This window comes from Delphinapterus leucas, chromosome 1 (assembly GCF_059928025.1).
Source record: "Delphinapterus leucas isolate spDelLeu-1000000601 "Yukka" chromosome 1, BTC_Dleu_Yukka2, whole genome shotgun sequence".
Taxonomy (NCBI): domain Eukaryota; kingdom Metazoa; phylum Chordata; class Mammalia; order Artiodactyla; family Monodontidae; genus Delphinapterus; species Delphinapterus leucas.
Window position 1 is genome coordinate 78,072,001 of NC_143129.1, and position 27,162 is coordinate 78,099,162.

General features: G+C 37.0%; 1 protein-coding gene across 5 annotated transcripts in view; it reads left to right on the forward strand.

Annotated features, from left to right (window-relative positions):
- ASH1L (ASH1 like histone lysine methyltransferase) overlaps nucleotides 1-27,162 on the forward strand; it is a 216,842-nt gene that overhangs the window by 131,699 nt on the left and 57,981 nt on the right. For all 5 annotated transcript variants that reach the window (XM_089913940.1, XM_030759569.2, XM_030759568.2 and 2 more), the window contains one exon: nucleotides 14,422-14,516. In XM_089913940.1, the coding sequence (XP_089770066.1) occupies nucleotides 14,422-14,516 (95 nt within the window). The remainder of the gene's footprint in view (nucleotides 1-14,421; nucleotides 14,517-27,162) is intronic.

Genomic DNA, 27,162 nt, shown 5'->3' on the forward strand with positions numbered 1-27,162 from the left:
ATATATGCAAATCAATCAGTGTGATACACCATGTTAACAAATTGAAGAATAAAAACCATATGATCATCTCAATAGATGCAGAAAAAGCTTTTGACAAAATTCAACACCCATTTATGATAAAAACTCTCCAGAAAGTTGGCGTAGAGGGAACCTACCTCAACATGATAAAGACCATATATGACAAGCCCACAGCAAACATCATTCTCAATGGTGAAAAACTGAAAGCATTTCCTGTAAGATCAGGAACAAGACAAGGATGTCCACTCTCACCACTATTATTCAACATAGGTTTGGAAGTCCTAGCCACGGCAATCAAAAAAGAAAAAGAAATAAAAGGAATACAAATTGGAAAAGAAGAAGTAAAACTGTCACTGTTTGCAGATGACATGATACTATACATAGAGAATCCTAAAAATTCCACCAGAAAACTACTAGAGCTAATCAATGAATTTGGTAAAGTTGCAGGATACAAAATTAATGCACAGAAATCTCTTGCATTCCTATACACTGATGATGAGAAATCTGAAAGAGAAATTAAGGAAAGACTCCCATTTATCATTGCAACAAAAGGAATAAAATACCTAGGAATAAACCTACCTAGGGAGACAAAAGACCTGTATGCAGAAAACTATAAGACAACTGATGAAAGAAATTAAAGATGGTACCAACAAACGGAGAGATATACCATGTTCTCGGATTGGAAGAATCAATATTGTGAAAATGACTATACTACCCAAAGCAATCTACAGATTCAGTGCAATCCCTATCAAATTACCAATGGCTTTTTTTTACGGAAGTGGAACAAAAAATCTTAAAACTCTATGGAGACACAAAAGACCCCGAATAGCCAAAGCAGTCTTGAGGGAAAAAAACAGAGCTGGAGGAATCAGACTCCCTGACTTCAGACTATACTATAAAGCTACATTAATCAAGACAATATGGTACTGGCACAAAAGCAGAAACATAGATCAATGGAACAAGATAGAAAGCCCAGAGATAAACCCATGCACCTATGGTCAACTAATCTATGACAAAGGAGGCAAGGATATACAATGGAGAAAAAGACAGTTTCTTCAATAAGTGGTGCTGGGAAAACTGGACAGCTACATGTAAAAGAATGAAATTAGAACACTCCCTAACACCATGCACAAAAATAAATTCAAAATGGATTTGAGACCGAAACTTAAGACTGGACACTGTAAAACTCTTAGAGGAAAACATAGGAAGAACATTCTTTGACATAAATCACAGCAAGATCTTTTTTGATCCACCTCCTAGAGTAATGGAAATAAAAATAAATGGGACCCAATGAAACTTAAAAGCTTTTGCACAGCAACGGAAACCATAAACACGAAAATACAACCCTCAGAATGGGAGAAAATATTTGCAAACAAATCAACGGACAAACGATAGATCTCCAAAATATATAAACAGCTCATGCGGCTCAATATTAAAGAAACAAACAACCCAATCCAAAAATGGGCAGAAGACCTAAATAGACATTTCTCCAAAGAAGCCATACAGATGGCCAAGAAGCACATGAAAAGCTGCTCAATATCACTAATTATTAGAGAAATGCAAATCAAAACTACAATGAGATATCACCTCACCCCGGTTAGAATGGGCATCATCAGAAAATTTACAAACAACAAATGCTGGAGAGGGTGTGGAAGAAAGGGAACCTTCTTGCACTGTTGGTAGGAATGTAAATTGATACAGCCATTATGGAGAACAGTATGGAGGTTCCTTAAAAAACTAAAAATAGAATTACCATATGATCCAGCAATCCCACTACTGGGCATATACCCAGAGAAAAACATAATTCAAAAAGACACATGCACCCCAGTGTTCACTGCAGCACTATTTACAATAGCCAGGTCATGGAAGCAACCTAAATGCCCATCAACAGACGAATGGATAAAAAAGATGTGGTACATATACCCAATGGAATATTACTCAGCTATAAAAAGCAATGAAATTGGGTCATGTTTTGAGACGTGGATGGATCTAGAGACTGTCATACAGATTGAAGTAAGTCAGAAAGAGAAAAACAAATATTGTATATTAACGTATGTATGTGGCACCTAGAAAAATTGTACAGATGAACTGGTTTCCAGAGCAGAAGTTGAGACACATATGTAGAGAAAAAACGTATGGACACCAAGGGGGGAAAGCCGCCGGGGGCGGGGCGTGTGATGAATTGTGCTATTGGTATTGACATGTATACACTGGTGTGTATAAAATTGATGACTGATAAGAACCTGCTGTATAAAAAAATAAAATAAAATTCAAAAAGTAAAAAAAAAAAAAAGAAGATACATGCACCCCAGTGTGCACTGCAGCACTTTTTTACAACAGCCAGGACATGGAGCCAGCCTCAGTGTCCATCAACAGAGGAATGGATAAAGAAGATGTGGCACATATATACAATGGAATATTACTCAGCCATAAAAAAGAATGAAACAATGCCATTTACAGCAACATGGATGGACTTAGAGATTGTCACACTAAGTGAAGTAAGTTAGACAGAGGAAGACAGTATCATATGATATCACTTATATGTGAAATCTAAAAAAAGACTACAAGTGAACTTATCTGCAAAACAGAAATAGAGTTACAGATGTAGAAAATAAACTTATGTCTACCGGGTGGTAAGGGAGGAGGGGGATAAATTGGAAGATTGGGATTGACACGTACACACTACTATATATAAAATAGATAACTAATAAGGACCTACTGTATAGCACAGAGAACTCTACTCAATACTATGTAATGGCCTATATGGGAAAAGAATCTAAAAAAGATTGGATATGTGTATATATATATAACAGATTCACTTTGCTGTACACCTGAAACTAATGCAACATTGTAAGTCAGCTATACCCCAATAAAATTTTTCTTTTTTAAGTATTCTTCATATGAAAAATGCAATAGGTTTTTCAGTGAAACCCATACATAAGAGTACCAAGTATACAGTTGTCTGTTCTTGGTGGGAAAATCTAACAGTTTTCTCACATGATTATCATATTCACAGAGATCATAACATTACATCTCCTCAGACATCAGCATTGCAAAAATTGGGGAGTAGTTGTTACAGATTCAATAACTTATCCAAAATGGCTCTTGTGCAAGGTATCAGTTTTACTTTTGCAGTTCCTCTTTGTAGTTAAGTCTCCACTCTAAGGTGGAGATTTTACCACATAAATTTTTTTTAATTTTATAGAAATATAAACATTTGATTTACACAGTTGTGTTAATTTCTGCTGTACGCAAAGTGACTCAGTTATATATATACTTTTTCATATTCTTTTCCATTATGGCTTATCACAGCGTATTAAATATTGTCCCCTGTGCTATACAGTAGGACCTTGTTGTTTATCCATCCTATATATACTAGTTTGCATCTGCTAATCCCAAACTCTCAATCCTTCCCTCCCCGACCCCCACCTCCTTGGCAACCACAAGTGTGTTCTGTATGTCTGTGAGTCTGTTTCTGTTACTTAGATATGTTCATTTGTGTCATATTTTAGATTCCACATATAAGTTATTATATTGTATTTGTCTTTCTCTGTCTGACTTACTCACTTAGTATGATAATCTCTAGTTGCATCCATGTTGCTGCAAATGGCATTATTTCATTCTTTTTTATGGCTGAGTAGTGTAGTATTTCATAGTGTGTAGATAGGTAGATAGATATGTAGATAGGTAGATAGATAGATATACACACACACATACCACATCTTCTTTATCCTTTCATCTGTCAGTGGACATTTAGGTTGTGGACCTTTAGGTTGTTTCCATGTCTTGGCTATTGTCAGTGGTGCTGCTATGAACATAGCAGGTGCATGTATCTTTTTGGATTATAGTTTTGTATAGATACATGCCTAGGAGTGGGATTGCTAGATCATGTGGCAACTCTGTTTTTAGCTTTTTAAGGAACTGCCATACTGTTTTCCATAATGGCTGCACCAGTTTACCTTCCCACCAACAGTGTAAGAGGGTTCCCTTTTCACCACACCCTCCCCAACATTTATTGTTTGTAGACTTTTTATTTATGGCCATTCTGACTGGTGTGAGGTGGTACCTCATTGTAGTTTTGACTTCCATTTCTCTAATAATTAGCGATGATAAGCATCTTTTATCTGCCTATTGGCCATCTGTATATCTTCTTTGGAAAAATATCTATTTGGGTCTTCTGCCCATTTTTCGTTTGGGTTGTTTGGTTTTTTGTTCCTGCGTTGTATGAGCTGTTTGTATATTTTGGAAATTCTTGTATCCTTCCATGTTGCTGAATTCGTTTACCAGTTTTAGTAGTTTTTGTGTGGAAACTCTAGGGTTTTCTTTTTTTTTTTTTAATACAAATTTATTTATTTATTTATTGGCTGCTTTGAGTCTTCATTGCTGTGTGCGGGCTTTCTCTAGTTGCGACAAGCAGGGTCTACTCTTTGTTGCAGTGCATGAGCTTCTCATTGCGGTAGCTTCTCTTGCTGCAGAGCATGGGCTCTAGGCGCGCAGGCTTTAATAGTTGTGGCATGCTGGCTCAGTAGTTGTGGCTCGCAGGCTCTAGAGCGCAGGCTCAGTAGTTGTGGCACATGGGCTTAGTTGCTCCACGGCATTTGGGATCTTCCCGGACCAAGGCTCGAATCCATGTCCCCCACAGTGGCAGGCGGATTCTTAACCACTGCACCACCAGGTAAGTCCTAGGATTTTCTGTATATAGTATCATGTCATCTGCATCTAAGGACAATTTTACCAATTTGAATACCTTTTATTTCTTTTTCTTGTCTGATTGCTGTGGCTAAGACTTCCAATACTATGTTAAGAGAAGTGGTAAGAGTGGGCATCCTTGTCTTGTTACACATTTTAGTGGGAAGCTTTCAGCTTTTCACTGTTGAGTATTATATTGACTCTGGGACTGTCATAAATAGCTTTTATTATGTTGATATATTCCCTCTGTACCCAGTTTGGTAAGAGTTTTTATCATGAATGGGTGTTGAACTTTATTGAATGCTTTTTCTGCATCTATTGAGTTGATCATGTGGTTTTTATCTTTTCTTTTTGTTGATGTGGTGTATCACATTGATTGATTTGAGTATGCTGAACCATTCTTGTGACTCTGGAATGAATCCAACGTGGTTATGGTGTATATCTCTTACCACATACATTTGTTTAGTGATTTCTGATTAAGTATCATTAATTTGATGTAAAATAAGGCCAATTTTATTTACATATATTGATATATACAGTATATTATTAATTAATATACAAAAATCTCCTTGTAATATGATTATAGCAACTAGAGCAACATGTTTCTAAGGGTTCAGAATCAGCTACTGGTTGGAAACCTTTATAAAAGTTTTAATTTACTTTTCTGTCAGAAGTATTTTATTGCCCTTATCAACTCATCTACAAAGATGAGGAACCAAAAGCCTTCCAACTCTCTGTCAAATTTCACATGGGAGACCTATAACTGTAGGAAAATCCTATTTTACTTTATTTCGTTTTTTTATTTATTTTTATTTATTTTTTTTATTTACTTTTTGCGGTACGTGGGCCTCCCACTGTTGTGGCCTCTCCCGTTGTGGAGCACAGGCTCCGGACGCGCAGGCTCAGCGGCCATGGCTCACAGGCCCAGCTACTTCGCGGCATGTGGGATCTTCCCGGACCGGGGCACGAACCCGTGTCCCCTGCATCAGCAGGCGGACTCTCAACCACTGTGCCACCAGGGAAGCCTCATTTTGTTTTATTTTATTTGGCTGCGCTGGGTCTTCGTTGCGGCACTTGGACTTGTCTAGTTTTGGCACCCGGGCTGTCTAGTTGTGGCCTGCAGACTCCAGAGCGCACGGGCTCGGTAGTTGTGGTGCACGGGCTCTCTAGGTGTGGCGCGCAGGCTTAGTTGCCCCGCGGCATGTGGGATCTTAGTTCCCCAACCAAGGATCCAGACCCGTGTCTCCTGAATTGGAATGCGGATTCTTAACCACTGGACCACCAGGGAAGTCCCTGTAGGAAAATCCTATTACTTTAAAACCCCCATATTTGTCAGTGTTCCCGACCTGCCAAGATTGACATTTCTTACTCCCTTTAAATTATGGGATTCCATAAGCCATAGAATAAATAGCAGGCCGGTTTCCTGAGAGGACTGTATAGGTATCATTTATGCTTATGAAGTGTACATCTTGTCCTTATTAGTGATCTTGTCATATAAAATTAAATAAGATTCTTCATGGTTACAAATTTGGTTTATCCAATTATATATCATACTGAACCTACATAATTTAACTACATGGTCATAAAAAGTATAGAAACCGTTAGGTAATAGAAAATTTATTTGTTGGTCTCTGCCCCCAGTTTCTGATACAGGACTCCTAAGATCCTTATAATTTCCTAAGGGATAGGAAAATTTAGGAGCGTCTCTTGTTCTAATATTTGTCTTTGACTCTATCCCTGAAACAGGGCTCCAAAAACCCTTGTAAATTCCTAAGTGATAAGAGCACTATGAGCATCTTTTTTTTTCTAAAAGGCATCTCTGGGTGGGCTCCTGGATGGCCCTTGGTCATCAGAACGTCCAAGCCATGATTAGAAGTTTGGAATTTTCAGCCCCATCCTGCCATCCTCCGGAAAAGGGGAGAGGGCCTGGAAATTTGAGCTAATAATTGATCATGCCTATGTTAGAAAGCCTCTATAAAATCCCAGTAGTACAGAGTTCAGAGATATTCCAGGTTGGTGAACAATTGGAGGTACAAGGAGAGTGACACACCCAGAGAGGTAATGGAGACTCTACACCTCTTCCCACATACTTTGCCTATGCACCTCTTCCATCTGGATGTTCACCTGTATCCTTTATCATATCCTTTAATAAGCTGGTAAACATAAGTAAGTGTTTCCCTGAGTTCTGTGACTGGTGAACAGCTATAGCAAATTAATCAGACTTGAGAGAGGGGGTAATGGGGACCTCCAATTTGTAGGACATAAGTTGTGGATAAACTGGGGACTTACTATTTTCAGTTGACATCTGAGGTAGAATGGAGGCAGACTTGTGAGACTGAGCCCTTAACCTGTGGGATCTGACAGTGTCTCCAGGTAGGTAGTGTTAGACTTGAGTTAAGTTTTAGGACACCTAGCTGGTGTGAAGAGAATTGGTTGACGTAGTGAAAAACTTCCGCACATTTTATTACCAGAGGTGTCAGAAGTCAAGTGTTCTGTGTAAAAGTAAGGTGATACACAGGAAAGAAACTCACAGTAGGAAAGAACTGGGTGTTTTGCACATAGGAAGGAAAATGGGTTTTTCGAAATAGGAGCATAAAAAGCAGTTTACATTATATGTACACAGGCATACCTCAGAGACACTGCAGGTTCAATACCAGACCACTGCAATAAAGTGAATATTGCAAGAAAGGGAGTCACACGGAGGTCTTGGTTTCCCAGCGCATGTGAAAGATATATTTACACTATACCGTAGTCTATTAAGTGTGCAATAGCATTATGTCTGAAAAAACAATGTACATGCCTTAATTAAAAAATACTTGATTGCCAAAAAGTGCTAACCGTCATCTGAGTCTTCAGCGAATTGTAATCTTTTTGCTGATAGAGGGCCTTGCCTCGACGTTGATGGCTGCTGACTGATCAGGGTGGTGGTTGCTTAAGGCTGGGGTGGCTGAGGCAGTTTCTCAAGACAAGGCAGCAGTGCAGTTTGCTGCATCTTTGACTCTTCCTTTCATGAATGATTTCTCTGCAGCATGCAGTACTTTTTCTTTTTCTCTCATGCAGTGCTCTTTGACAGCATTTTACCCACAGAACTTCTTTCAAAATTGGAGTCAGTCCTCTCAAACCTTGTCACTGCCTTAGCAACTAAGTTTATGTAATATTCTAAATCTTTTGTTGCCATTTCAACAAAATCTTCACAGCGTCTTCACCAGGAGTAGATTCCATCTCAAGAAGCCACTTTCTTTGCTCATCCATACGAAGCAACTCCTCATCCGTGAAAGTTTTACCACAAGAGTGCAGCAGTTCAGTCTCACCTTCAGGCTCCCATTTCTAGTTCTCTTGCTATTTCTACCACATCTGCAGTTACTTCCTACACTGAAGTCTTGAACTCCTCAAAGTCACCCATGAGGGTTGGAAACGACTTCCAAACTCCTGTTAATGTTGATATTTTGACCTCCTCCCGTGAACCACAAATGTTCTTAATGGCATCTAGAATCTTTTCCAGAAGGTTTTCAATTTCCTTTGCCCAGATCCATCAGAGGAATCATTATCTGTGGCAGCTGCAGCCTTATGAAATGTATTTCTTAAATAATAAGACTTGAATGTGGAAATTACTCCTTGATCCATGGGCTGCAGAGTGGATGTTATGCTAGCAGGCATGAAAACAACATTAATCTCGTTGTACATCTCCATCAGAGCTCTTGGATGACCAGGTGCATTGTCAATGAGCAGTAATGTTTTGAAAGGAATCTTTTTTCCTGAGCAGTAGGTCTCAACAGTGGGCTTTGTCAACAGATGTGCCGTCGTCCAGGCTTTGTTGTTCCATTTGAAAGAGCAGAGGCAGAGTAGATTAAGCATAATTCGAAAGGACCCTAGGATTTTTGGAATGGTAAATGAGCATTGGCTTCAACTTAAAGTCACTGGCTGCATTAGCCTCTAACAAGAGAGAGTCAGCCTGTCCTTTGAACCTTTGAGCCAGGCACTGACTTCTCTCTACATATGAAGTCCTAGATAGCATCTTCTTCCAGTATAAGGCTGTTTCATCTACACTGAAAATCTGTTGTTTAGTGTAGCCACCTTCATTAATGATCTTAGCTAGATCTTCTGGATAACTTGCTGTAGCTTGTACATCAGCACTCGCTGCTTCACCTTGTACTTCGATGTTAAACCTCACGAACCAACCTCTGCTAGCTTCAAAGTTTTCTTCTGCAACTTCTTCACATCTCTCAGCCTTCACAGAACTGAAGAGAGTTAGGGCCTTGCTCTGGATTAGACTTTGGCTTATGGGAATGTTGTGGCTGGTTTGACCTTCTATCCAGACCACTCAAACTTTCTCCATGTCAGCAATAGGGCTGTTTTACTTTCTTATCATTTGTGTGTTCACTGGAGTAGCACTTTTAATTTCCTTCAAGAACTTTTCCTTTTCATTCACAGCTTGGCTAACTGTTTGGTGCAAGAGGTCTAGCTTTTGGCCTGTCTCGGCTTAAGGTGTTGCCTTCCTCACTAAGCTTAATCATTTCTAGCTTTTAATTTAAAGTGAGAGACGTGCGACTCTTCCTTTCACTTGAACTCTTAGAGGCCACTGTAGGGTTATTAGTTGGCCGAATTTCAGTATTGCTGTGTCTCAGGGGAGAGGGAGGCCTGAGGAAAGGGAGAGAGATGGGTTTGGGGTGGGGGCGTGGGAGACGGGGGTGGGTGGGGATTGGCTAGCTGGTAGAGCAGTCAGAGCACATACAGCATTTATTAAGTTCACCGTCTTATATGGGCATGGTTTGAGGCTCCCCAAAACAATTACAAGAGTAACATCAGTGATCACTGATCATAGATCACCATAACAAATATAATAATAATGAAAAAGTTTGAAATATTGTGAGAATTACCAAAATGTGACACAGAGACAAGAAGTGAGAGAATGCCCTTGGAAAAATGGCACTGTAGACTTGCTCCAAGCAGGGTTGCCACAAAACTTTCAATTTGTAATGAAAAAAAACACAGTACCTGCAAAGTGCAGTAAAATAAGGTAAGGTGTGACTGTATATATAATATTGTGAACAGTTTTTTAGGTTAGACCAATCAGCATGTATCTTCTTTTTTAAACAGAAATTTTATTAAGTTCTCCTGTAGGCTTATAATTTATATTAAGAACATTTACAGGATTTTTTTTTCTTAATTTAAGGCTTTGGAACAGTATACCAGTTAAAAAGTATTAAATTTCAGTGTGTACAGCGATCACCTAATAACTTCAGGGTTATATAGAAAGATTAAGAAGAAAGAAAAGGTCTTTATTATACACTCATTAAAATATATTTACTACAGTTAAATCAATTTTATAGTCCTAGGTAATTCTTATTTTGCTGATCTTGAGTTAAACTGTCTGCTTTCACAAAATCATTTGTTTCCTGGCTAAAAATTTCCTGGAAATTCTAGCTCTGTCCCTTTTTACAGTCTAACAAGTATCTGTTTAAGGTGATGCTATCAGTTATAACGTACAGGGAAATCTGTACCCATAATCTTATTGCCACTAGTATCATTAGTCAAAAATAACTGAGATTGTCATTTACTGAGGGTTTTTTGATACTTCTTCCAGCAGTCTTAGCCATAAAGATTTAACCAAAAATTTCTCAGAGAATGAAAACATTATAGAAAGGTAAGACACTGACAATTCTCCATACTCTTCTAATGCATCCAGTAAAATATATGTTATGATTGTCACTAACTGACAAGGATTTCAAACCTAGGGGAAAAAAAAAAGTTCTTGATAAAGAGGATAAAGTTTTTGACAGTTACTGTTCCAATCAAGTATAGGAACATTAGTGTACTTTTCTCCAGTCTTAAAAGTACACAGTGAGACTTCCTTGGTGACACAGTGGTTAAGAATCCACCTGCCAGTGCAGGGGACACGGGTTCGATCCTTGGTCCGAGAAGATCCCATATGCCACGGAGCAACTAAGCCCGTGTGCCACAACTACTGAGCCTGCACTCTAGGGCCTGTGAGCCACAAGTACTGAGCCGATGTGCCATAACTACTGAAGCCCACGCACCTAGAGCCCGTGCTCCGCAACAAGAGAAGCCACCACAGTGAGAAGCCCACGCACCACACGGAAGAGTAGCCCCTGCTTGCCACAACTAGAGAAAAGCCCATGCACAGCAGCAAAGACCCAATGCAGCCAAAAATAAAATAAATAATTTTTTTTAAAAAACAGCATTCACTTTATTAAAAAATAAAAAACTGTCAGGGACTTCCCTGGTGGTCCAGTGGTTAAGATTCGGCACTGCCACTGCAGGGGGCGAAGGTTCTATCCGTGGTCAGGGAAGTTCTGCAAGCCACACGGTGTGGCAAAAAAATAAATAAAAAAAAGCAAGTGTGGGAATAAGTCCTTGGTGTGACTTACCAGCTGTCTGGGAAACTTCTAAGATAGTTTGAGTATAAAAGACATCTTAATAGTCAATTAATTTGAGTTTTGGGCCTAGATTAGAGTTGACAAGGTTTGAAAATAAGATGATAAATACCTAAAGCCAAGAAATGACTGTAGACAAATAAGATAAACATAATAGCATTAATTGCATAATACCAATTAATGATTATTAGGAACACTAACTTTTTGTATTTTTCCTTAAATAATCATATATTTTTCTCCCATATGATGGTGGATTTGCCTGTTTTAATTAGATATCCTCTTATCCAAATGATAAATTATTAAAACTAATAACCTACCAAAGAGAGAGAAAGTTGGCCACAAATACTGAATTGGTTACATTTATAAATAGAACATTGTGAAAGGCAAACTAACTTCTTTTGACAATAAAGGCAAAAGAGTTTTTTTCATTTACACACTTACACATAGCACTAGTAGTCTCATTTTTGCAACTTCAGCCATAGGCTAGAGTAAACACCCGTCACAGCAACTTTTTTTTTTTTTTTACTGTCCAGCCTACTGTAAGTTACGGCAGTTTTGTATCTGAAATGGCTACTCTTCATTCCTACAAGTATAAAGGTTTTCTCCTGTGATTTGAACTGATAGTGGCACACAAATGAATACCACAGAAAATGCCAGGAATGTTCAGAATCTACAAGACAAACTAACAGAGACAACCAAATTCTCTCTCTTAATATACCATTCTTCAGAGCTCACACAGAATGGAGTATTTAAAACAATGAGAGAGCTTTCCATCTTGTTGTAACCAACAGGGAAATAAATGGTTATGTCTAAATTAGAACCAAAGTCAGACTTGGCTAAGAACTAGGAAAACAGTTTCTCACATGATTATCATATCCATAATGATGTCATGCGTCTTAGGTATCAGCATTGCAAAATCAAGGATAAATTTGAGTTTTTTAGGGAATCAGTTGGTAATTGATAGGATATATTCAAGGTCTCATTTATTTGAGGGCGTAAAACTATGCAGGTGACCCTGAATTTTTTTGTGATTTTGCTTGTCTGTTCACTTCAGGGTGCCAGGTATTTTCTTTCGCGACTACTGCCCCGTATATGCTTGCTTACCCTGTTGGCACCAGGGTAAAATACCAGTTTTGCTTCCATTCCTTTGTTAGCTAAATGAAAACTTTTATGTTATTTCTTTAAGTAGTTTGGATATGTCTTGAATCTAGTAAGGTGTAGACCAAATTTTCTTTCATGCTGAGTGCTTGGTTCTAGACACAGTTGTTTTCTTGATCTATTTGACTTTGATGATGAAGAAATATAGTTTTTAGTTGGTTAAAAAATTCATCTTTGTGTTCACAATCATTTTTGAGGGCCACGTTTTTAAAATGAGAAAAGTGGTCTTTAGATATACGTAGAACAGTCTAGCATCTTTCCTTTCCTTCTTTGTAACTGTCCCCCAAACTACTTACCACTGCCTTTAAACTTTTACATGACTTAGTTTCTAACTTTACCTGGACTGCTTCAGCCTCCTTTCATTTCTTCTAATTCTCCAATCTCATTTAAACTTTCGTCTTACATCAGCTATTTCCTCTGCCTGATCTTCCTCCATTTCCCAGATCCTCTCCTGAGTATCAGTAACATTTACATTTTAGCTTAATGTCACTTCCTTAGAAAAGCCTTCCCAAGTTACTTGTTATTCATCACATTTTAATTATTTGCCTAGCATTTATTATTTTCTGGGTTGTTTTTTTTTTTCATTTTCTTAGTTTTTCTTATTTCCTTATTGTATATCTACCCAAGTAAACTATCTTTTTCCCCACTGTTTCTTAGTACTTGGAACAGGGCCTGGACTTAATGAGTGCTCAGTAATTGTTGAATAAATAAATGAATGATCCACTAGAAAGAACCAGTCTTCAAATAAGAACTAAAGATTCTATAAATAACTTCTTTGGGTCTCCATTTTCTCATCTGCAAAGTGTGTATTAACATACCTACTTGTTACAAGATATAATAGACTAGACTTGTTTTTTGAAAGGTAGTATGTCATAATTCATGAAAGAAATATATCCACCTTGCTTTATTTACTGGAACTTTAAGCCAAAATAAAATCAGAGTCGACTGAATGAGGCTCTCCTCTTTCTCATTTCCTTTTTCCTCCCTTTTTTTCCCTTCCTTTTATGTATCTGTGAAATCTCTTCAGGTTTTGATCTCATAACAAACATTAGGAACGCAGACCCAGTAAGATGAGTGGAAGAGGTAAAAGCTGATGGGACATGGTGGAATAAAATAAAAAGAATAGTAAATGAATAGGGGTTTAGCAAGAAACTAAGTTTTACATCTTGAATCTCCTTGCCAGCTACAACAATTAAAGAAAGTCAGTTAGCCTTGTAGAGCATCAGTTTTCAAATCTGTAAACTAGAGTTAACATTTCTTACCTACTTCACGGGATTGACATAAATGATAATGTGTGAAAGTACTTTATAAACTATAAATCACTAACCAAATATAAGGCAGTCATTATGATCAGATCTGAAATTTAGGTTCCTTCTGCAAAACTGTTGGAGAATGCTAGTGCATTGGAGATGCATTGGAGAATGCATCTTATGTATAATTCCTAAAAGACAATTCCAGAAATTTGGATTTTAAAAATACACGAAAATACTTAGTATCCCTCCCCCCCAAAAACATGGGTTTTAAGGTTTAAGCCACTGTTAAAACAAATACTCTTTTTTCCCCCTATTCACAATTTTATTTACAAACCAGATATGTATATAAGTCAACTATTTTTGACATGTAGAACAAGTCACACAAAATAGTTCATGCACATAAACCATTTGTTATTGTTAATTTTCTTTGTCCCTTTTTATAAGAGTCACATGAAATGACTAGTTTGGGATCAGAATTATAGAAAAATAACATACTTTTGTAGCTACACTTTAAAAAAATTATCACTCTAAATTGTGAATTTGGAATTTTGCTTACTTTATGAAATCTTATCTATAGCTCAATTGGATTACATAAACATTTTTTAATTAATTAAAGCCCCCCAGTATTTTTGCATAAATTACTGTGAAGCCAAGTTCATTCCTTATTATAGTTATAAAGGTGATTTTTAACTCAAAATAGTATCTCATTCTCTTAAATTGAGTATAATTGACCTACAACACTATGTTAGTTCCAGAGGTACAACATAGTGATTCGATATTTCTATACATTACAAAATGATCACCACTAAAACAAATATTCGATAGAGTGATTTTTTTTTTTTTTTCTATTTTACCACAAAAGGAAATTTCATTGCCTCTCACTGTTTTCCATTCTTTTCTAATCACAGCCCAAAGAGCCGACTGATCCAATTAAAGAAAGAGAAGCTGGAATACACTCCGGGAGAGCATGAATATGGATTATTCCCAGCCCCCATTCATGTCGGTGAGTACTCAGTATACACAATATATTACTGAGAGGAAATGGTATTTCTTGAGTTTGGGTGAAATGTCTTTGTGTTCTTATTATTTCTACATCTCCAGTGGGGTCAAGTCGTTACCATTTAATTATAGGTACTCTGAAGAATTTTGCAAACCCTTTTGCCGTCTAGGGGTCAAAATGACGTAAATCTTATTCACCGGAGTTTCAATAAACACTATATCTGTAACATTTGATTCTCTAAGTAAATCATCTAGGAAAACCCAACTATTCCTTACTTCAGTTACAAGTGTTTTCTGTGTTCAAAGGGAGATGATTTGTGGATATGTAATAATCAAAGGAAAAGGGCCCACTGCTTTTTCTGATTGTTTATATGCTTGAAAATTGATCAAGATTTATCTGTTTAATTTTGGAGAAAATTCAAGTCTTTGTTTAGCATTTCAATAATAATACCTTCCAGGATCATACTGTTGAGCTTATCAGATAAGTAAAGTGTACCTAGAAGGCATCCTGGATTTCCTGGATTGGCCTCATCCAATCCATCTACAAGTTCTGTTATTTTCGTCCTTGAAATATATCCTACTTCTCTTCAAATTCCATTGCCATTTTTCAAGTCCATGCCACTATTATCTTTTGCTCAGGCCATTGCAGTAGCTTTCTAACAGGTCTGTCCACTTCCATTCTTGCTCCCTTCCAGTCTACTCTCCACACAGTAATAAGGGAAATGATTTTATAACTTAAACTAAATCGTACTTAAAACCTTTCAGTGGCTCACCATTAAACTATAAACTCCTTACCCCAACTCTTGGGAATGATCTGGTTCCTGACTACCTCATTTTTCTGCCTCTGTTGTTTCCCATATTTCCCTTATAATCACTGTATTGTGTGTCATGCTGGCCTTCTTTCAGATTCTAGACCATACCAAACTCTTTCCAACCAAAAGATCATTATGCTTATTATTACCATTGCCTGCAAAGCTCTTCTTCAAACTTCCCATGGTGGATTTCTTCTCATCCTTTGAGGATGAGCTAAATGTCAGTACCAGCTTAAATATTATTTTCTTTAAAATTTTTTTGCTGATTATCCTACAAAAGAGGGTTCCTTCCTGTATATCAAGTCTGTATCACAGCACCCTGTTTACTTCTTTCTATAATCTATAATTACTATATTTGTTTACTCATTTAGTAATGTCTCCTCCACCAGATTATAAGCTCTAGGAGCACAGGATCATTTGTCTTTCTTATTCTCCTTTGATTTCCCCATGCTTCGTACATAATAGAAGTTTAACAAATATTGGTTATACAGTGAAAGAAAAGGAGAAATTAGAATACATAATTGAATATAGGATGAGAATTTTTTTTTCCAGGAACAGCTTATTTGTGTAGTAGATGTTGATCCAGTGCTTTTAGTGTTCTCTTCAACTATGACTCTTGACTCTCTTGACTATGGGGCTTTTCTGTGTGTTATGATTATCTAGTTCCTTTTTTCTCCCCAGAGGGCCCAGCACCAGCAATGTATTTAAAGCAACAGGGGTAGACAAGTTCTGCAATAAAGATTTGTTTGCTTTAACTATTCTGTATTGGGTGGCTAGAGAATAGTTTAAGTACAACAAGCATTACAAGGTTTAATTCTCAGCTAGATAACTGTACTATTGCTTACTTAAAAAAAGTAAGAGTAAATTCCGTATTCTCTGGGCTTAGTGCCAAAGCTCTTTTGAAAGAGCCTTTTGTTTTTAGTAGTGAGGTCATAGCAGTGGAAGAAGGTTCTCAGCAGATTTAGCTATTTCCTAGAATGTGCTAATGATAAATAGGCTTTGAAAATAAGAGGTAATTTTAAAAATTCTGTGTAAAGGAAAACATGACCATTTTGGTCTCACTGGTTTTGCTCTGGATGGGAAATTGGCTAATTCATAACTCAAATTTTGGAAAGAAGCTCTGACTATTCAAGGGGGTGATAGAGTCAGTTAATTCCAAGGGAGATGAGATGAATAATGGATAGGCCAATATTTCTGTCACATATCTGGCATGAATAGTGGTTAAGAGGTCCAGAATGGAAATCCCTTAATTTAAATAAAGGTTTTCTCTCTCTAAATCCCCACTTTAGTCTCTTACTAAGACTAATCTGTACTCAGTGGTCTGCAAATTAAGTAAATAATGGAAAAACCTATCCAAGTAGTGGGCCGTTTTTCTTGTGAAACAAGACATAAAATCAGGCTGTTACAGGATAAAAATTTTTTTTCTGGACAGTGCTCTTTTGTTGTTCAGATAATAATTTATGATTAGGATAGGGAGGGAGGCCAGTCAGCTGTTTCAAACAGGTCACATCCAGTATCATGTAAACAAAGAGCCTGACTTTGAGTCAGCCAGACCTAGGTTCATCTCTGTCTTTGCGATATTAGTTATGTGAATAAAATAGTTATACAGATAAAATAATAATGCATCTTATCATCAATGGAGTCATTCAATAAATGGAAGGTAATACTTATTTTTTAATTTTTAATGAAATCAGGTTTCTTTTTAGAGAAATGCACTTCAAAAAAATTTACTTTTTATGATAAATACTCATTTATCAAACTGTATATTATACCTTTACATTTTTAGTCAATTGATTTTTTACAACAGTGCCACAACAGTTCAATGAGGAAAGCATGGTGTTTTCAACAGATGGTTACTGTGATAGCTGAATATGCACATACAAAAGGATAAAGTAACTCAAAATGGATCATCAACCTAAATATAAGAGCTAAAATTATAAAACTCTTAGAAGAAAGCATAAGAGTAAATCTTTGTGACCTTGGATTAGGTAATAATTTCTTAGGTGTCTGACACCAAAATCATGTACAACAAAAGAAAAAAAGAGACAAATTGAACTTCATCAATATTTAAAACTTTTGTGCTTCAAAGAACACCATCAAGAAGCTGAAACAACCCACAGAAAGGGAGAAGCATTTTCAAATCATATATCAAGTAAGAGACTTGTATCCAGAAACCCATATATATAAAGAACTGTTATAATTCAATAATAAAAAGACAAACAACAGAATCTTTTCAAGAGTAAACGATTTGAATTGATCTTTCTCCAGAAAAAGATATAGAAATGGTCAATAAGCACATGAAAAGATGCTCAACATCATTAGTCATTAGGGAAATGGATATCAAAACCATAATGAGATTATCACTTCACACCCACTGGGATGGCTTTAATTAAAGGATTAATGAGGGTGTGAAGAAACTGGAACCCTCATACATTGCTGGTAAGAATGTGAAGTGGTGTAAACCTCTTCGGGAAGCATTTTAGTAGTTCCCAACAAGTTAATCACAGATTTAATATAAGACCTAGCAATACTGCTGCTTAGATACATACCCAAAAGAATTGAAAACATACATCCAAAGGACTTCCCTAGTGGTCCAATGGTTAGGATCCTGTGCTTCCACTTGGGGCGGGGGGAGGGGTGTATGATCCCTGGTCAGGGAACTGGAATCTCGCATGCCGTGCGTAAACAAAATGTGATATATCTTGCACAATGGAATGTTATTGGGCAATAACAAGAAATTAAGTACTGAGACATGTGACAACATGGGTGAACCGTGAAAACATTATGCTTTGTGAAAGAAGACAGTCACACACACACAAAAAAGAAGACAGTCACAAAACACCACGTATTTTATGATTCCATTTATATGAAATGTCCAGAATAGGCAAATACATAGAAACACAAAGTGGATGAATGGTTTCCAGGGACTGGGGGTAGGGGAGAATGTGGAGTGACTGCTAATGGGTACAAGGTTTCTTTTGGGGATGACGAAAATGTTCCCAAATAATGTTGATTATATTAGTCAGAGGTCTCCAAGGAGACAACCAATAAGATATATAGGGAGAAAGGTTTATTTTAAGGACTTGGCTTACGCAGTTGTGGAGGCTAGCAAGTCCAAAATCTGCAAGGTAGGCTGGCAGCATGGAGACCCAGGAAAAAGTTGATCTTGCAGCTCAAGGAGTCTGAAGGCAGTCTACTGACAGAATTCACTCTGTGGAAGTCAGTCTTTATTCTTTTGAGGCCTTCATCTGATTGGATGAATTCTACCCACATTATGGAGAATAATCTGCTTTCCTTGGAATCTGTTGATTTGCATGTTAATCTCATCCAAAAAATACTTTGACAGACACATCTAGAATCATGTTTAACCAAATATCTGGGTACTGTGATCCAGCCAAGTTGACACATAAAATTAACCATCCTGTAGTGATGGCTACACACTCCATATACTAAAACCCACTGAATAGTACCTTTTAAAAAGTTGAATTTTATGGTATGTGAATTTTGCCCCAATAAAGCTGTAATTTTGAAAATGTATATTTATGTTGGTTTGGTCAGGCATATATTTATAAAAATTACAGTGATTATACAATGCAAAAGAAAATTTTTAATGCTTTGAGGTTTATGTTCACAGATACTTTTAGTGTTAAACACTTTTTTGTAGAGTAGGAGGATAGATGGTTCAATAAAAGAATTTCAAGCAAAGAAAACATATAATATTAAGATAAAATTCTCCAGAATAAGTGAAATAGAAATAATGTTCAAGGATAAAAAGAAATGATATAATTTTCTAAATGTTAAAGAAGGGAGTATTCCTTTTTTAATGAATAGTGATAAGTATTAAATCCCTGTGGTATGCAGTTTCATCATTTTTAAACGCTATAACCAAATATTACATCATTTGCAACTGTTTAAACTTTACATTTAAAAATGCATAAGGGAGGGCTTCCCTGGTGACGCAGTGGTTGAGAATCCGCCTGCCGATGCAGGGGACGCGGGTTCGTGCCCCGGTCCGGGAAGATCCCACATGCCGCAGAGCGGCTAGGCCCGTGAGCCATGGCCGCTGAGCCTGCGCGTCCGGAGCCTGTGCTCCGCAACGGGAGAGGCCAGAACAGTGAGAGGCCTGCGTATTGCAAAGGAAAAAAAAAAGAATGAAAATGCATAAGGGGATTCATAGTTTTTCAAAAATCTTCTGGGGAGTATGAGAGCAAAAAAAATGAAGACATAGGCTTTCACATTTGGCTTCTGGCATCAGTTAGGCCTTGAGTCAAATTCCACCTCCAACAATTACTAGCTGTGTGATCCTGGGCAACCTGACACATCTCAAGGCCTCAAATTCTTTTTTTTTTTTTTTTTTTTAAGGCCTCAAATTCTTTAGTGTAAAATAGAAATTAGTATGAATATTAAATAAAATAATGCATGTAAAATACTTAGCACAGTACCTAACAGAGTAATCATTCAATAACTGGTAATTACTGAATTGAAGCTGCTTTTGCAGTAGACTTAACAGTCAGCAAGAATCCATTACTTAGTATGTAGGCCCTCCTTTTTACTCTGACAGTTGTTGTGAAATATATCGTGATACCCTTTTCTGCTGAGCTCAGAAAAGAATTCAGAATCCTTCTCAACATAGCTTTTGTCATTTGCTCCTACAAGTCATTCAGACTTAGGTCAAATCTTGACTGCTTTTCCTGATACAGTGGAAAGAACATAGGCCTTATGTGCAGAAAAGAATTAAAATAGCAGACCTAAGACTTCTATTCTTAGAAAGTCCTGCTTATAAGGTTGGCCATTAGCTGGCATCTGGAAACTTGAATAGTAAATAGTTCCCTCTATTATAAAACTTTCCCTAGATGGTAAGAGAGTCTTACTGTGCCTACCATGTATAAACTGTATGGTTTCTGCTGAACACTTGGTTTCATTCAAAGAGAATGGAATTTTGGTACATCCTAGGTAGAGGGTACCTAAATGACCAGCCACCAATTAAAACCTTGGGTGCTGAGTTTCTAATGAGCTCTCTTGTTAGCCAACATTTTACACGTGTCGTCACAGTACATTGCCAAAGATTGCATCTTGCATGACTCTACTGAGAGAGGACTTTTGTAAACTTGTGCCTGGTTCCCTCCAGATTTTGCCCAATGTATTTTTTCTCTTTATGGATTTTGCTTTGTGTCTTTTTGCTATACTAAAGTATAGCCATGAGTCTGACTATATGCTGAGTCCTGTGAGTCACCAGACCTGAAGGTGGTCTTGGGGACCCTCAGCACACCTTGGAATCAAACACAAGAGACTCCTCTTTTTATTTCACACTCTTGTAGCTAAGTGATCTTGAACAAGTTAATTATCTACTCTACATCTCAGCATCTTCACCTATATATTGAGACTGTTTCCAACCTGAGTTGTGAGGATTAAATGATACTTATTTTGAAATAATTAACACAGAGTGGATACCCCCTCCCCTTGGTTTACTATGACCAAGTAAAGCTGTCCCTCTGTATCCGTGGGGTATTGGTTCCAGGAGCCTCCTCAGATATTAAAATCCAAGGATGTTCAAGTCCCTTATATAAAATGGTGTAGTATTTGCATATAACCTACACACATCCTCCTGTAGACTTTTAATCATCTCTAGATTACTTATAATGCTGTGTATATAGTTACCAGCATTGGGAAAATTCAAGTTTTGCTTTTTGGAATTTTCTGGAATTTTTTAAAATTTATTTTTGATCCAAGTTTGGTTGAATCCATAGATGCCTAGAACCCACAGATATGGAGGACTGACTGTACTCAATGTCAATGAGAAGAGTAAAGCCATCCCACTTATTTCTAGAAAACTGGTAGATGATAACGAACAGAAATCAGTAAAATATTAAACAGACAATAAGGGAACAAAGATTTGAAAATAGCAACAAAATTAATAACCTCTCGCTGCACTGATCAAGACAAAGGAAGAGGTAACACAATTTACCAGGATCCATACTAATGGTCCTACAGTCATTAAGAGGCTAATAATATAAATAACTTTATGCCAATATGTTTAACAATATATGAAATGGGCAAATTCCTTACAAAATACAACTTATAAATGAAATTAAACATCTGAATATCCTATAATTGTTTAAAGAAATTGAGTTCCTTACTAAATCTTTCACATGAAAAATTCCAGAACTGGGGCTTCCCTGGTGGCGCAGTGGTTAAGAATCCACCTGCCAATGCAGGGTACACGGGTTCGAGCCCTGGTCCGGGAAGATCTCACATGCCACGGAACAGCTAAGTCTGCGCACCACAACTACTGAGCCTGCGCTCTAGAGCCCGTGAGCCACAACTCCTGAGCCTGTGTGCCACAACTACTGAAGCCCGTGTGCCTAAAGCCCGTGCTGTGCAACAGGAGAAGCCACTGCAATGAGAAGCCCACGCACTGCAAGGAAGAGTAGCCCCCACTCTCCAAACTAGAGAAAGCCCGAGCACAGCAACAAACACCCAATGCAGCCAAAAAAAAATTCCGGAACTAAACGGTTTTCCCTTGTGAACTCTTATATATATTTGAGAAACAAATAACACCAGTCTTAACATAAACACTTTGTGAAAGTAGGGCAGAAACAATTCCCAACTCATTTCATAAGCTTAGTGTAACCCTGATAGAAAACCTGACAAAGACTTTAGTTGAAAAAAAACAACTACAGAACAAAGTTGATTATAAACTCTTAGAACTAGAAAGGAATTTCCTCAGTGTTACATTGAATAAAAAGCAGATCATACCTAATGATAGGATATTGAATGCTTCCTTCTAAAACTGGAAAGGTAAAAATGTTCACTCTATTTACTTATTTTCAGCATTATTCTGGATGTTCTACCAGTGCAATAAGGCAAGAAGATGAATAAAAGTCATAAATATCAGGAAGGAAAAAGTCAAACTGTTTCTGTTTGCAAATAACATGATCGTGTATGTAGAAAATCCAAAGAGATGCACTAAAAAGTTACTACAACTAGTAGCAAGGCTACTGGGGGAAAAAAAATTGGTATATAAAAATCAATTGTATTAAAAAACTAAACATACTCCTACCATACAATCCAACAATTGAACTCCTTGGTATTTACCCAAAGAAGTTGAAAACTTAAGTCTGTGCAGTAACCTGCACACAGATGTTTAAAGCAGCTTTATTCATAATTGCCAAAACTTGAAAGCAGCCGAGATGTCTTTCAGTAAGTGAATGGATAAACTGTGGTACATCCAGACAGTGGAATATTATTCAGCACTGAAAAGAAATAGCTATCAAGCCATGAAAAGACAGTGAAGAATTTTAAATTCATAGTACTGAATGAAAGAAGCCAATCTGAAAAGGCTACATACTGTATGATTCCAACTAAATGACATTCTGGAAGGCAAAACTGTGGAGACATTAATAAGATCAGTGATTGCCAGTGGTTTGAGGGGAAGGAAGGATGAATCTACAGAGCACAGAGGATTTTTAGGGCAATGAAACTATTCGTTGTGATACCTTAATGGTGAATACATATCATTATACATTTGTTCAAAGCCATAGAATATGCAATACTAAGATACTGATGTAAACTATGGACTTTGAGTGATAATGATATGTCAGTATATGTTCTTCAGTTGTTAACAAATGTACAGCTCTGGTGGAGGATGTTGATAATAGGGTAGGCTATGCATGTTTAGGGGCAGGAGGTACATATAAAATCCCAAAATCTCATAACATAATACAAAAATGTCTAGGTTTGAATTGAAAATCATATGTCATACCAAGAACCTGGGAGATCTCAAACTGAATTTTAAAAGGCATCAATGTATGCCAACACCAAGATATTAGAATTATCTGACAGATTTTACAGCAGTTATGATTTTTAAAAAACACTTCAACAAGCAGTTATAAACATGCTTAAAACATAAAAAGATAGAAAGCCTTGGCAAAGAAATGAAAAATAGGAAAAACATATAATTTTTAGAATTGAAAGATGCAGTAGCTGAAATTAAAAGCTTGGGGATAGACTCAACAGCAGAATGAAAGATATACAGGAAAGAATCAGTGAAGTAGGTGATGGAGTGTTACAAGTATTACCCAATCTGAACAAAAGAGAAAATAGACATTTAAAAAAACAAACAAACCGGACGCTATGGGACCATGACAAAAGAGCTAATATTTATGTTCTTGGTGTCCTGGAAGGAGAAAAGAAAGAAGGTAGAGATAAAAAAAAGTACTTGAGTAAATAATGTCTTGAAAACTTCCCAAATTTGGCAGAAGACATAAACCTTCTGATTCAAGAAGATGAGCAAACCCGGAACAGGGTATATATAGTCAGAGAAATCCATGCTGAGACCCATGATCAAACTTCAGCATACTAAAGACAAAACTATTTTAAAACAATGAGAGAGAAATGACTCTATATCCATAGGGGTAAAACAAATCAAATGACAGTGGATTTCACGTCTGAGTTCATGTAAGTGGCACATTTTTCAAGTACTGAAAGAAGAACTGTCAAACCAGAATCCTATACCCAATGAAAATATCCTTCTTTCAGGAATTGAAAGAAGCAAAGGATTCTTAGGTTTGTTGCCAGCAAATCTATCCTATGGGTAAAGGAAGTTCTCTAAACAGAAAGAAATAAAAGAAGGAACCTTGGAACATCAGGAATGCAGAAAGAATACAGTAAGCAAAAATATGGGCATTTACAATAGGCTTTCCTTCTCCTTCTGAGACTTTCTAAGTAATTGTTTAATGGATGAAGCAAAAAATTTTAACATGGTTGTACTTTTTTTAACAGCTTATTGAGGCACAATTCACCCATTTTAAAGCACACAGTGGTTTTGGTATATTACATTATTAATTTTAACTTGAGGTAAAATATACATAACTTAAATTTTGCATTTTGACCATTTTTAAGTATAAGGTTCAGTGGCACTAAGTACATTCACGCTGTTGTGCAACCATCACCCCTGTGCATTTCTAGAACTTTTTCAACATCCCAAACTGAAACTCTGTACCCATTAAATAACAATTTCCTATTCTCCCCTTCCCCCAGCCTCTGATAACCACTGTTCTTCTTTCTAGCTCTATGATTTGACTATTATAGGTACCTCATATAGGCGAAATCTTAACAACAATATTTGTCCTTTTGTGTCTTCCTGATTTCACTTAACATAATGTCTTTATGTTAACGTAAGGTTCTTCCATTTTGCAGCATATATGAGAATTTCATTTCTTTTTAATGGTGGATAGTACCTTTGTGTGTGTGTATGTATACATACGCACACATTTTGTTTATCCATTCATCTGTCAATGGACATTTTCTAATGTTTTCACTTTTTTGCAATTGCGAATAATACTGCTATAAACATTGGCTTACAGAATTCTCTGTTGAGGACCCCCGGTTTCAGTTCTTTTATGTGTGTACCTAGAAGTGTAATTGCTTTATCATATGGTACATCTACAGAATATACCACTTTACAACCCCACCAGCAAATCTTAAGAGTTCAGTTTCTCCACATCCTTGGTAATACTTGTCATTTTCTGTTTTTTTCTGTAATAGCCATCCTAACAGGTGTGAAGCAGTGTCTTGTTGTGGTTTTGATTTTCATTTTCCTAATGATTAGTGATGTTGAACATCTCTTTATGTACCTATTGGCCATTTGTATATCTTCTTTACTGAAATGTCTACTCAAGTCCTTGTCTTTTTTTTTTTTTTTTAACAGTAGGTCCTTTTTGGTTATCTGTTTTAAATATAGCAGTGTGTACATGTCAATCCCAAACTCCCAATCTATCCCTCCCCCTCAACGCTTCTCCCCTGGTAACCATAAGTTTATTCTCTGAGTTTTTGAGTCTGTTTCTGTTATGTAAATAAGTTCATTTGTTTTTTGGTTTTTTTTTTTTCAGATTCTGCATGTAAGCGATATCATATGATATTTTTCTTCTCTGTCTGACTCACTTCACTTAGTATGATAATCTCCAGGTCCATCCATGTTGCTGCAAGTGGCATTATTTCATTCTTTTTAATGACTAATATTCCATTATATATATGTACCACATCTTCTTTATCCATTCATCTGTCGATGGACATTTAGGTTGCTTTCATGTGTCAGCTATTGTAAACAGTGCTGCAGTGAACACTGGGGTGCATGTATCCTTTCAAACCATGTTTTTCGCCAGATATATGCTCAGGAGTGGGATTGCTGGATCATATGGTAGCTCTATTTTTAGTTTTCTTAAGGAACCTCCACACTGTTCTTCATAGTGGCTGTACCAATTTACATTCCCACCAACAGTGTGGGAGGGTTCCCTTTTCTCCATGCCCTCTCCAGCATTTATTGTTCGTAGATTTTTTGATGATGGCCATTCTGACCATGTGAGGTGATATCTCACTGTAGTCTTGATTTGCATTTCTCTCATAATTAGTGATGTTGAGCATCTTTTCATGTGCCTCTAGGCCATCTGTATGTCTTCTTTGGAGAAATGTCTATTTAGGTCTTCTGCCCATTTTTTGATTGGGTTGTTTGTTTTTTGGATATTGAGCCACATGTGCTCTTTGTAAATTTTGGACACTAATCCCTTGTTGGTCACATCATTTGTGAATATTTTCTCCCATTCTGTGGGTTGTCTTTTTGTTTTGTTTGTGGTTTCCTTTGCTGTGCAAAAGCTTTTAAGTTTAATTAGGTCCCATTTGTTTATTTTTGTTTTTATTTCCATTACTCTGGGAGATGGATCGAAAAATATATTGCAAGCAACCATACTCCAATAAAAATTAATTTAAAAAGAAAAACATATTGCTGTGATTTATGTCAAAGAGTATTCTGCCTATGTTTTCCTCTAACAATTGTATAGTATCTGGTCTTACATTTAGGTCTTTAATCCATTTTGAGTTAACTTTTGTGTATGGTATTCAAGAATGTTCTAGTTTCATTTTTTTACATGTAGCTGTCTGGTTTTCCTAGCACCATTTATTGAAAAGACTGTCTTTTCTTCATTGTATTTGCCTCCTTTGTCATAGATTAATTGACCATAGATTTGTGGGGTTATTTCTGGACTTTCTATCCTATTCCATTGATCAATATTTCTGTTTTTGTGCCAGTACTGTACTGTTTTGATGACTGTAGCTTTATAGTATAGTCTGAAGTCAGGGAACCTGGTTCCTCCAGGTCATTTTTCTTTTTCAAGATTGCTTTGGCTGGGCTTCCTTGGTGGCGCAGTGGTTAAGAATCCACCTGCCAATGTAGGGGACACAGGTTCGAGCCCTGATTTGGGAAGATCCCGCATGTCACGGTGCAACTAAGCCCGTGCACCACAACTACTGAGCCTGCGCTCTAGAGCCTGTGAGCCACAACTACTGGAGCCCATGCGCCACAACTACTGAAGCCCACATGCCTAGATCCCATGCTCTGCAACAGGAGAAGCCATGGCAATGAGAAGCCCACACATCGCAATGAAGAGTAGCCCCTGCTCGCCACAACTAGAGAAAGCCCAAGTGCAGCAACCAAGACCCAATGCAGCCAAAAATAAATAAATTTAAAAAAGAAAAAAGATTGCTTTGGCTATTCAAGGTCTTTTGTGCCTCCATACAAATTTTAAGATTTTTTTGATCTAGTTCTGTGAAAAAGGCCATTGGTAATTTGATAGGGATTGAATTGAATCTGTAGATTGCCTTTTTTTTTTTTTTGGCTGCACCACACAGCTTGCAAGTTCTTAAAATCTTAGTTCACCAATCAGGATTGAACCCAGGCCCACAGCAGTGAAAGCGCCGAGTCCTATCAACTGGACTGCCTAGGAATTCCCAAGTCCTTGTCCATTTTTGAATTGAGTCATTTTTTTTTTGTTCTTGAGCTTAGTT